This window comes from Brachycentrus maculatus, unplaced genomic scaffold (genome assembly GCF_059751285.1).
Source record: "Brachycentrus maculatus isolate JH-2025_06_01 unplaced genomic scaffold, ASM5975128v1 h1tg000005l, whole genome shotgun sequence".
Lineage (NCBI taxonomy): Eukaryota > Metazoa > Arthropoda > Insecta > Trichoptera > Brachycentridae > Brachycentrus > Brachycentrus maculatus.
Genome location: NW_028280760.1, coordinates 2,735,210 through 2,747,765, shown reverse-complemented (window position 1 = coordinate 2,747,765; position 12,556 = coordinate 2,735,210). Strand labels below are relative to the sequence as shown.

The window sequence follows — 12,556 nt, the reverse complement described above, 5'->3', positions numbered from 1 at the left end:
TATGCATCGGGTGTTACATCGCTTTCAAATTTTTGAAATTTATTGCTACTCAAATGTGCTGTGGTGGCAAAATAGTCCATCATCTGCTAATTGCGTACGAAATTCAAAGATTTTTCTCAGCTGGGCTGGATATGATGTATTTTTCATAACTTTTGCCCTTTTTTCTTACTTTCATAACCAAGAAGGTATTACAAAGACTCTATCTACGTATTGCGGATAAATTTACACATTGTAGATAAGTCCGCCTTCGTAGTATACTGGTTAGTTCATTTAGCTTCCGTAGTGAAGGTTCTGAAATTGATTCCCAATGAGGTCAAAATAAATAGTAATTTTCCACTCTTATTTATATTTGATATTGCCCGGGACTGATACCTGAAGCGCAGGACTGATCATCTTATCTTCTTCCAATTAACGAGCAAGTGTACACTGCACTGATGCAATATAGTGCCATATGCACCATTAATATGGACGAAGCTTAGAAGAAGAGGTGTATAAATTATACTCAACTCATATTTTGTAAAAAAAAATGGTAACAGTAACTTAGAAGAACTCTAAAAACTAAAACTCTAGAAGTGAAATTAAATTTATATACACTATGTAGAAATACCACCACAGCAGACAAACAAGCCTTTTATTTGGTGACTTTCTAGATTTAAATTTTTAAAAAAAAAACAAGAAAAAAGTTACATTTGACATGGTTTAATTGGATCATAAAATTACAGTTATTCTTCGACATATCTAGAAAATAATGTCAGATTTCCAGGAACACTTCTTGACAAAATAACAAAACAAGAAATGGTATTTTTTTTTTAGATTGTGGTTCCAACACTTTTTGTTAGGCGTATAATATATCTGAGTCCAAACTGACTATGTAGTGTAACTAAGCTTGTTTTATCTTTAATATATGTACATACTAAACAGGTCATTTAACCCTAGATAACCAGAAATGTAACCCTAGATAATAAAAATTAACACTTAGTGTGGGAATTTTTATTAAACCAATATTTTATGAAAGATTTGACATCTTGTATTAGTTTTCATTTTTTACATTTATCGTTTATTCAATATTTTACTATCATAATTTATACAAGCATGATTATAATTATTAGAAAACTACCTATATTTATTATGTACTGTAAATAAATACTATAAGGATTTTTTAAATAAACAAAATTGTTAACATTTAAAAAAAATTTATTACCATTAATTTCATTTCAATATTTTGTTTATCTCTTTTTTTACTATTTTTAACAGCGGAGAGCTTTACGAGTACATATAAAATAGATACAAAGCCAAGGAATGGAAAATAACATTTGGTACATTAGAATAAAAAATTCCTATAGCGAATAAAGTAAAATGAATGTTACTAGAAAAATAAAAACAATAGAAAAGTATGTATAAATGAGAACACATGGTATATGCGTTTATAAAAACAATAGATATCTTAATATATGTACTTATTCAACAAAAAGTATATCAACAATTTAATGAAGTAATCCTTTTAAGGTGGGGACTGACCGGAGTCATTTTGTCGTAACGTAACACATTACAATGCGAGCATGTATAGTCAGTACAGCATTCTGAGTGCTCCACACAAAGTCGGATGCTCGCCGTGAACGACGTTACGTTACAACAAAATACTCCGGTCAGTCTCCACCTTTACATTTATTGGTAGAGGGGTTACAGAAAACAGATTTAAAAATCAGTTTACTTATTAAGGTGGAGACTGACTGGAGCATTTCGTCGTAACATGACGTCATAACATCGCTCGCGGCAAGCATCAGCTAGCATCCGAAACTATGAATGGAGCGCTCCGCTCGCTGTACTGACTGTACGAATGCTCGCATCGTAACGTATTACGTTACCACGAAATGCTCCGGTCAGTCTCCACCTTTATGTAACTATAACCATTTCATCCATCATCCGGAATTTCTTAAGTTTATTCCTTAGGAGGTGGAGGGAAGATTCCTTCCTTGAACATTCTCTTCCACTCAGAGCCATTCGGGTAGAAGTGCTTCTCTAGAGAGTCACGCTTGAACTCCGTGCTGTATCCAGGTTCCTAAAATTACGTCACATTTTAATTAGGTATATAACATGCATAAATCATAATTTAATCTTCACAAGTGAGTTTTAACCAGATTTCTTTTATCGAGAAGCTCTATAATTTAAATAAACAAGAAAAACAGGGCTCTTATAACTAACAAAATAGGTTAGTTGCATAAACTCGCTCATGGCCTTAGCATTTATTCACTAATGATTTTGATATGTAACAAAAGTAAATAAGTTATCCATTTAAACTGTGAGAGATGACATTTCATATAATATGTAGTTACTAAAATAAACATTTTTACTGGGCATCTCTCCCACTTTTCAATACACAGGTATATATTTTTGAATTACGATAGCCAACATTTTAACACAATATTTTTCTTCGGGATTATTTCCACAGATGTCAGCAGTATGAGGAATTAGCTCTATTTTAAACCAAAAATCATTAAGGTGTCAATAAATAAGTAAAAATTAAGCTTAAATTTTACCGCACCGTCACAAAGTGTGTGCCAACTGTTGTAGAATTAATGACATTTCCACTTTTAAAATATACATAAAATTGACCTTTGGTGCCAAGTATCGGGCGCGCTCCACCTGCGCGGGGTACACAAAATGTTCATGCTGCTGGTCCACAAACTCAATAAGTCTTCCCTCCATAGTGCAAGACAAGCTCACATAGTCCCACATCTGTAGGTGCTGGACCATCTCACAAAGACCCACACCACCCGCATGAGGACATACTTTTACTGAAAAGACAAGCTTTTCTTACAATCAGATTTAAACACAAACCCCCAATCGAGTAAATATACCATAAACAATATTCTCAAAGTAGGTGTATACTAGGCAGGTACTTTGAAATGTTTTATCTTTGAAAATTTCATTATAAATCATGAATGAGGTTGCATTCTTTTTTATCTTCTTGGCACACGGGTTTTGAGTGCCAGTACTAGAGTACCTAATTTATTTTCGATATAATGTCAAACTTTTGACAGATTTTGTGAATTCAAAAAATAATATGGGAATTTTTAACATTGGAAAGTATGCGCAATGCTAAAATTGTCATAAATGAAATTACCAAAAAATGTTTTGGAGTTAGAAAAAAAAGCCCTAAAAACTCAATTGGCTAGTGTTCTAACAGAAAAATCTGGACAAAATCATTGTGCTAATACAAAGTACAGTAGAATCGCGATATAAGTAATCGCGATATATCGAAAAATGACGTATATCGAAAAAAAAAAACAAATTTATTCCCTAAAACTAATTTTTCACACAAAAATGCATTTATATAACGAAATCCCGTTATTATGTATAACAAAATCACTTTTGTCCCGTACGAAAAAGTGTCAATACATTTAAGTAAATTTATAACAAATAAAAAATGTTATGATAAAAATATTTCAAAGCCGCGCCGCCACGGCGCCGCGCGGAAATAAAAAATGTTAAGATGAAATTATTCAAGCCGCGCCGCCGCACCATATGCGGATGGTTTTATGGCGATTTTTAAAAGTAATTCAATACAATATCCCATCAGCTTGAGTAATTAGTAATTAGAGTCTATGAGTCAGTGAAATGATTTAATTTAGCAATAATAATTCTTTAGTTGTGTCGCCTACTTTCAAAATCCGCTAGATCCAGTTTTATAAGATTTTAAAATAAATACTCTATCGGAATGCCAGTTGTGGGTTTTATTGTTCAAAAATTTTAAATACTTGAAAACCCCGCTAAAAAATACTTAAAAACAACGTTGTATTTCAAATTCCGATATATTCATGAAACTTGCCTTCTGACCCATATCGGTCAAACAGAGAGCGGAGATAGGTCAAAAGTTAAGCGTCATTATCGATTTGTGTCTCGTGTTTTTTTTTGAGTACTGAAAAACTTTCCAAAAAATGGGAGAATTCTCTATTTTATAATATTTTATTATAAAGATAGACAAATCTTTGAAACATAAATGTTATCTGGAGAATTTGGATTTTTTTTGTAAAATCGACTTATATGGATCTGGCGGATTTTGAAAGTAGGCGACGTAGTTATAATCTCTCTTCTTATTTCAATGAAATTATTTCTGTAGGCCATAAAAATTCTTATGTATATTCTCTCCCATAATCAGTCCACCTGCTTATCTCAATGGTAGACAATAATAATTCTCAAATTACAATCCGTCTTTTTATCTCAATGAAATGATTCTGTTGACAATAATAATCCTCAAATTGCATCCGTCTTTTATCTACATCGTAAGGGCATTTGTCCACTACACGGAATAATTTTACCGTCCGTCCGGCACATCAGTTTGCGTTTTAAAACGACGATTTTACGATCGAATTTACGCGCAACGTGTTCACGCACCGATCAAGAGCTCCGATCCGAAGAAAGATGGACAAAAGCACAAGCCAATCCAAGCCAATCGTCATTTTAAAACGCTAACTGACGTGCCGGACAGTAAAATTACACGGAATTTCGGGTAGTGGACAAGCGCCCTAAGTGGGGCGTAGTGTCGGGTAAGACAATCTGCACACTATTGGACTAGCGGAGTAACGTGTTACGACGTACGACATGCACGCATACTTACAAAGCACGCCACACGCGCAAACACAGAAACGTTTGTGTATTTTTACGATTTTATGTTAGGATTTGATTCCCGATTTTTTTACAAATTAATTATTTCCGTCGCTGCAAATGAATGACATTATGAAAAACATTTACCAGACCCAACATTACAAAATTGTTTTATTTTAACTTTAAATATGGCCAATAAAAGCAACTAGGAATATTAAATATGACGGACAAATTTGGACAAATACGAATTTGTGCGTTTTATACGGATTTTGAAGGAATAAAGAGATCAAACGGAATTTGAAGGATTATAACGGAATTTTAACGGATTTTAGGAAATTTTTAGCGACGGCGAAAAAAAAAATCATCGCGTAAATTTTGGAAAAAAATTTTTTTTCGCCGTCTCGTAATTTCGCAATTTCGTAATTTCGCAATCTCAATATCGAAAACTACTCTTGGACGTCTGACAACACTGGCCGTCAGTAGCGCGCAAGCCCTTCTTGTTCTCGGCTTTGGCGGCTACTTGTGATATTATTATTATTATATTTGATGTTATTATTCTCATTTTCAGATACATATTTACCAGACCCAACATTACAAAATTGTTATATTTCAACTTTAAATATGGCCAGTAAAAGCAACTAGGAATATTTACGTTTTTCCGGTTTTAAAATCACATTCTCATATTGTGTACAAAACACATACGAGTATCATCGATTCCCGCGGCACTTTTATCACCGTAAGGTTAATAAGAAAAAAAGTGAAAATATGTAGGTATTCAGTTCCCTATGGCCCCCTTCCTCCTTTGCTTGCAGAACTTGCGATCTTTTTGAAAAGCCGCGCAACATTTTTTGCAACGGCGTGCAACATATACATACTAAGTATGATTTAAAAAAAATTCGTTATATGTGGGAATTCGTTATTACGAATTAATATTTTTTGGTCCCTTGGATTTCGTTATATCGCGATTCTACTGTATTTGAATAGCATTAAAATGGAAAACTAATAATTTCAATATTTGGCTAATATCTGAAAATATGTACATTTGTGTTATTCATTAATATTTTCATAACTCTAAGTACAATGATTCAACAATTTTAAATATCTAGATTTGGATTGCAGGACATTTAATTTTATCTTTTGATCATAACAACCACACCTTCGCTACGCAATTATTATCTGGTTAAATATACAATCTTTATAATTAATTATCCAATTTAAAAAATGTAGATTGATTATTTATAAAATTTTAATTGATAATCATTGTCAGATAAAGTAAGTAATAAAATAAATAATAATGACAATTTTGACAATAACGATTTAAAAGATTAATTTAATAAGTAAATGACTTGAGTTTTAGTAAAATCACTTTTTTAATATCTAGATATCATTAAATAACGTACCTACATAATAAACAAAAATAAATAATGGTCGCATACATAGTCTATTGAAAATTTTCACCAAATCCATAATTTTATTTCGATTTCTACCAATATACTACAGATATCTGGCAGGCACTGAAGCGTAGGTGAGGTGGACGCTCTGCTGTGATTTGGTTCCCGTCAATTGCAAAATAATTTTTCAAAATATTTATTTTCAATTGGTCTGGGTGTTTATAATGTATTTCCAAATCTACCTTCCCTATTATTATTCTTCTACCTGCAGACAAGTCCCTATAATATAGGCTTTGTGGGTTTTTTATTTATTATAATGATGACATAAAGAAACTGATATTCTAGATCAGGGGTCTGCCTGCAATCTCTTTGCTAATTAAAAAAAACTGTTAATTTTTATACATGTAATTCAGTTTCCGTATGTTTGTGTCGATGAATTTACTTTTTTTTTACAGAATGTGGCTTTATGTTAATCAAAATGTAGTTTTTAGAAAAGAAAATGTTCTCCCGCCTGTTCTTGATTAATAAAACTGTGACAGTTTATATGTTTTTGTACATGATGCCAATTTTTAAGACATTTTACTGGGTTGAGCCAATATTGCCCTCATGCAAATACACATTCTGACACAATAAATGTCCATGAGCCAATTTCTCAATTCAATCCATTAAATTGAAATTATTAACTTTCAGCTTAGTAGACTAGGATCCCACTTGGCCTTGTGTAAATCTTTATAGAAAAGGAATCTTACCGTTAAGTTTGTGTGCCATCAAATACACTGACAGGATTTCATTGATCCCTCCAATCCTAGCAGAATCCACCTGACAAAACTGCATGGCTCCAGCCTGCATGAATTGCTTAAACATCACACGGTTGGCGCACATCTCCCCTGTTGCGACTCCAATATTCAATGGTCTGCAAATACACAAATAAGATTCGGATGACAATAAAAAAATACAAATCTGATGGATATTTTGAATGAAAAAACATTTTTAGATATTTAAGCTTTAAATAAATATATAGACAATTATAAAGACGTCATATTTCTATATTGGGGCCAGCCAATTTTTTTGTACTGCAGAGCTGTATCAAAAATGTAAGAATAAATCTGTTTGTAAATTTACCATTCAGACATTACTTTTTTAGGCAAAAGGTCACACACTAGATCACATCTATTTATTAAAATTAAGAATATTATTAATGTACCAAATTTGCAGACATAATTTGTAGGTGGAGATTTGAAGTAAAGAATTTAAAGGTATTTAAATGTATTTTTATTATTACTGTTTTTGCTCAAGGGACTCAAGTAGTATGAGTACAGGTATGTAACCTTGAGTGCACTGGACATTGGTGCTATTATTTATTTCCTACCTACTTTTCCACCTTCATTTCCTTTCTCATATAGCAGTAATGCCCTCAACCTAAATTTCTTCACTTATGTCATCTGTATCCAATGAAATATATTCCACTCCCCCATATCTAGAGTGCACAATTAATCACCTTGCATTCATTTTATCTGTTCGGCTAATACCGCATTAACCTGATGCAGTGTTCTATGCACCATTTGGGTGCAGATAAAAATCAAAGAATAAATTTTAAATTATTTTCACTAAATCAACCTTATATTGTAGATAAATATCTATAAAATGTATAGTTTCAAATTGTAAATTGCTAAATCAAAAAAGTACATAAAGTACATTTAAAACAATTATTTATAGCAATTTAATAAAAATTCAAAACTGCAGATATAACAATATGTAAGTAGCGAAAAGTCCAAAAGGTTTATATAGCCATAATAATGTTTTCAAAAGTTTAACACATAATTATTAATACCATCATATAAATCTACCTTATCTCTGCATTACCCGTCACTCTTGTTGATAGCATTGTATGATTTTGTAATTTAAAATTGTGAGATGTAATGCAGAGATATTTGTTTTAAAATAAACCCCTTGACTGATCAGTTTTCATAAGAAAAAATATTTGGAAAAAATCCACCACAGGCCATACACAAAGAGCCACCCACCACATTTAACTACCTCATAAAATAATACAGGAAAATCAGTTTGAGCCTTTTCTTCACCCGTGCTAGCTACAAGCAAATCCGCAAATGCTAATTTTTTTGTCCGTATGTGGTACGCTCAAAGGGGTTATACTAGAATGCACTTTACTTTTGTTCTTACCGTAATGCTTTGGAAATAGTAGCATGCCCCAATATGTCGTCAGGGGATGTTGGTTCTTCGATCCACATTGGTTTAAACTCAGATAACTTTTGCATCCAAGTTATGGCTGTATCCACATCCCAGGCTTGGTTAGCATCCACCATCTAAACGAGGAAAAAAAAACAATGCTATATGAATGGAGAGATATGGAAATCTGGGCATTTTCAGGAGGTCCGATCTGTCATTAGGTGGTTCAAGTTATTGATATTTATTATTGATATCTCAACATAGTTAAAAAAATAATATAGTCTAGGCATTTAAAGGCCTTACAATTTGTCACAAGCTGGTTTAAGTAATCACTTTATACACTGTTAAATATTCATCATTCTACCCATAATTGACAACCATGCTACATAAATTTCGAAAATAATAAATAAATCTTTCAACTCTATTTACTTCACAAAAATCTTGGCACATGGTCCTTTGAACTCACATGTGAATGGTTACTAGTTACATAGAATATATACATGTTTCAAAAATTCAAAGTCAATATGGATGTTCCACATAAAAGGGTCACATCTACCAGTTAATAACAACTCGTAAGCTCTGTAAATGCCCAGACTTCCATATTCGCGTTCTCAAAAAAAAAAGTTTCTCTGAATCTGTTAAAGCATCTAAATTATAGATATCTTGATATATCCAGTATTTGTGTACAGATAATTATAAATGTTGAAATATTGTTTGCATTAGACTGTTAGAAAATATTACCAAGTTGTTCTCGTCCCCAATTGCCTCACGAAGGTTTTTGCATCTACGATAATCATCTTCGAAATTTGTTCCCACTTTTAACTTGAAACTGTCAAATCCCATATCCAAATATTTTTTGGTCAACTCTTTAACCAGGTCATCGGGGTAACCCATCCAACCTAATGAAAATTAAATCAATTAAATAATATGATTTATTTCAAATTATAATGCAAGTCGGAGTTGTCAAATGTTACTTACCCACTTGTGTTGTATATGCCGGGTACCCATTCTTCACCAAATTTTCAATTCTTTCTTTTTTTCCTTCCTGACCTTTTTTTAAAATTTCTATCGCTTCTTCACGTGTGACAACATCACTTATATAGCGGAAATCAATTGTTGAAACCAATTCCTACAGAAAAGTCGGGCAATAGTGTAATTGTTAGAATAATAATTCTTAATTGTTAATCAAATTGATGTTTTATAATAATAATGATAAATATTTTTATTCCAGCTTGACTAAGCAGTGGGTGTTATACTTAGTAAGCTATATTGTTATGTTTATTAGTATATAATAATAAAAATATAAAATAAAAAATTGTAAATATTTTTTTTTTTAAATATTGTTGATAGTTCTGGAGAGGTGATGTGAGAAGATCAGCTCGCTAGCAATGGCAACACTGCGCTCCAGTTCAGCCCCCATTTAACAAACATTTTTATGATAATATTTAAACTCTTTATCACCCTCTCCCAGAAGTCTGCCACTCTAAGTCTTATTAGCCCATCCCATTGTATATGCGCTGAAGTAAACATACCACTCGCGCATTGTCTTAAAAATAATAATAAATTGAAAAATAGTGAGAATTCATTTAATTACCTCGGGCTCTAAATCTGCCAACAGTCTCCACACGGGTTTCCTTTCAACCCTGGCCCATAAATCCCACAGAGCGTTAATAATAGCAGCTACGGCTAAGTGAGACACACCTTTTTCAGGTCCAATCTAAAAATATATAAAATATTTCTAGATCTTATCTCTTCTCATAACATTCGCCCCTCAGAGATGATTTTAAAAGTATTTTTATGTTCTGACATTTGGATTTGAATTCTGGAAGCATTTTCAAAAGATTCGTAAAAAAAATTATACATATGTATTAATTTCTATAGGTACTGCTAAAATATTTATAAACAGAGGTTCTATGCAATTACTACTTAAGTAAAAATTGTATGAGTGTAACTTCCATGAAATATATTTTTATTTTAAGGTTCATTCTTTAATCCAAAACTGAGCTTTATGGAGACAGGTTTACAATTTTTTTTAAAGTTGCACAAAATTTATTTACTTGCATATAGTACAAGTGTTTTACAAATTAATTTTAAAATATGAATTATGCAATGTATTCATTACCCTTCAAATATTGCTAAAATATTTTTAAGTTTGTTTTTCCCAGAGTTTTACTCTTAAAATCAATATTTTTATCCAATGATGGCTTAATTCTTTTGTTTACTTTTGTACAAATTGATCCCTTCTGCATTTATTATGGCAATGTATACATATCGCTAACACAGAGACAGTTGATTAAATCATATGACACTATTCCTTACCCATCTCATTTGTGAATCACTCGTCAGTAACCGCCAGAAAGCGCCAAAATCTTTGAATATATCGGCTGCATTCTTACCCAGGAGGAATTGCTTCATGGATTTACATGCTAGCACGACCACTTCTGTTCCTCTGCCAAGAGTAAATGTCAGGCCATATCCGACTTTACCCCCGTCAGTTTTTATTGTCACATAGGCACAAGAGTAATTAGGATCAGTGTGCTGCAAACAAATTTTGTTCATAAAATTTGCAAGAATCTAAGTTTGATAGTAGTTAAAATTATTTGAAATTTTCAATTTTTTTAAAAAAGGAATAACCCGCAAAGCGTCTATTTTCGATGCTTGTCTGCAGATAGGATAGTAAGGATAGGGAAGGTAAATGTGAAAAATACATCATAAACACCCAGATCAATTGAAAATAAATCTTTCTTGAATTCAGTTTGCAATTGGCGGGAATCGAACCCGCAGCGCCAATTTCGAAGCCGAGCGTCTACCCAACTACGCCAAGGCACCTTTCAAGCAAGTTATTTACCTACGAGCTGTCTGCATCACTTTATTTGATAGAACTTAAAAATAATGATTTCTTAACAAGACGGGTAAATATAAAGTTATGCTTTATCATTCCTTATAAGTTGTGCCTGCTATAGTTGATTTGCTCAGTATTTCTTGTGTAATGATATAATTAGTACTTTTTCTTTAAAAATATATATTTTCCACATATATAAATCAATATTAAATTATATTTTAAGAAGACTTTTCCTAGTCGAAATTGCAAGTAGGTATATAATTATAATATTGAGAATTATAAAATGCAACCATAGGTGATCTTTTTTTAAACTCAAAAATATTTTTAAGATAATTTTAAAAATAAAAAGACTTAAATAGTCATTGGAAGTCAAAAGTGATTAACTTCATTTTACATAAACCATAATTTCCATTTAGTTTTTAAATAATGTTTATGTAGGCAGTATGAATATTTTTTCCAAAATTTTTAGTTAGAGTTATGATTTTCAAACAATATGCAAAATAAATAATAAAAAAAACACTTGATTTATTTATTGAAATTTTGTATTGATTCATTTTAATTATGAATAAGGTATACTATACCAAAGCATCGGAGCCGTGTCCTCCTAAAGATGTTGGGAAACGGACATCATCTACATCCACACCTATTATATTTAAACCAGTTCTGTTAACAACCATTTTCAACCAGTAATGATATACTAATCTCAAAGTATGTAAACTAACAACTATCGTAGGTGAACTCGGAGAACGTAATGAATATAATATGAGCGTTATCATAATTTACTCTTGTATAAATATTTGATGCACTGTAACCCTGATAACACTCAAGAGATATGGAAATGAATTTACTTGTTTATGTTTTCACCTGGAAACCTATTGGTTAATAAGTGATAATAATATTAATGCAGTAAAGGCTTGTTCATTCAAAATTGAATAGATAGAAATTCGAAAAAAAACAATAAATTTTTTTAAATCCCCTTTTTTTCATACAATTTTTAATTAATTAAAATAAAAATAATAAAGACACAAGTTGTATTTTTTTTTAAATATATTCTCTTTCTTCTGATTTTATATCGAATTTCTTATTTGATATTCTTCGATTTAACTTTATTTTTCAATTATTAAAAAAAATATTTAAAATATTTGTCCGCCTCCGTGGTTTAATGGTCAGCGTGTTTAGCTACCGTGCTGGAGGTCCCGGGTTCGATTCCCAGGGGGGGAGGTGAAAATAAATATTAGTGATTTAACACTGTAATATTTATTTAATATTACCCTGGACTGGTTCCTGAAGCGCAAGAGTGATCACCTTGCCTTCATGTAAGTAATGATCAAGATAACACTGCGTCAATTTGATGCAGTGCCCTATGCACCATTAGGTGTGGATAAGGGTTTAAAAAAAATAATAATAATAAAAAAATAAAAATAAAAAAATATTTGATAAATCACTGGGGAAACCAGAATTCTGAAATATTTATCCGAATTATGAGGAAATTAGAATTAAATTTGTTTGAATTAATGAGCTTTTACTACAG

The 12,556-nt window shown here is 31.6% G+C and overlaps 1 protein-coding gene across 1 annotated transcript; it reads right to left on the bottom strand.

Annotated features, from left to right (window-relative positions):
* Positions 1-5: 5 nt before the first annotated feature.
* LOC148313855 (mitochondrial enolase superfamily member 1-like) lies at positions 6-11,945 on the bottom strand. Its single transcript, XM_088257451.1, has 9 exons — positions 11,607-11,945; positions 10,503-10,721; positions 9,778-9,900; positions 9,162-9,312; positions 8,925-9,082; positions 8,178-8,320; positions 6,746-6,909; positions 2,614-2,795; positions 6-2,059 (listed from the first exon to the last, which is right to left on the bottom strand). Exons 1-9 carry the CDS (start codon positions 11,799-11,801, stop codon positions 1,940-1,942), a joined length of 1,455 nt encoding a protein of 484 aa, XP_088113577.1. The 5' UTR covers positions 11,802-11,945; the 3' UTR covers positions 6-1,939.
* Positions 11,946-12,556: the final 611 nt, after the last annotated feature.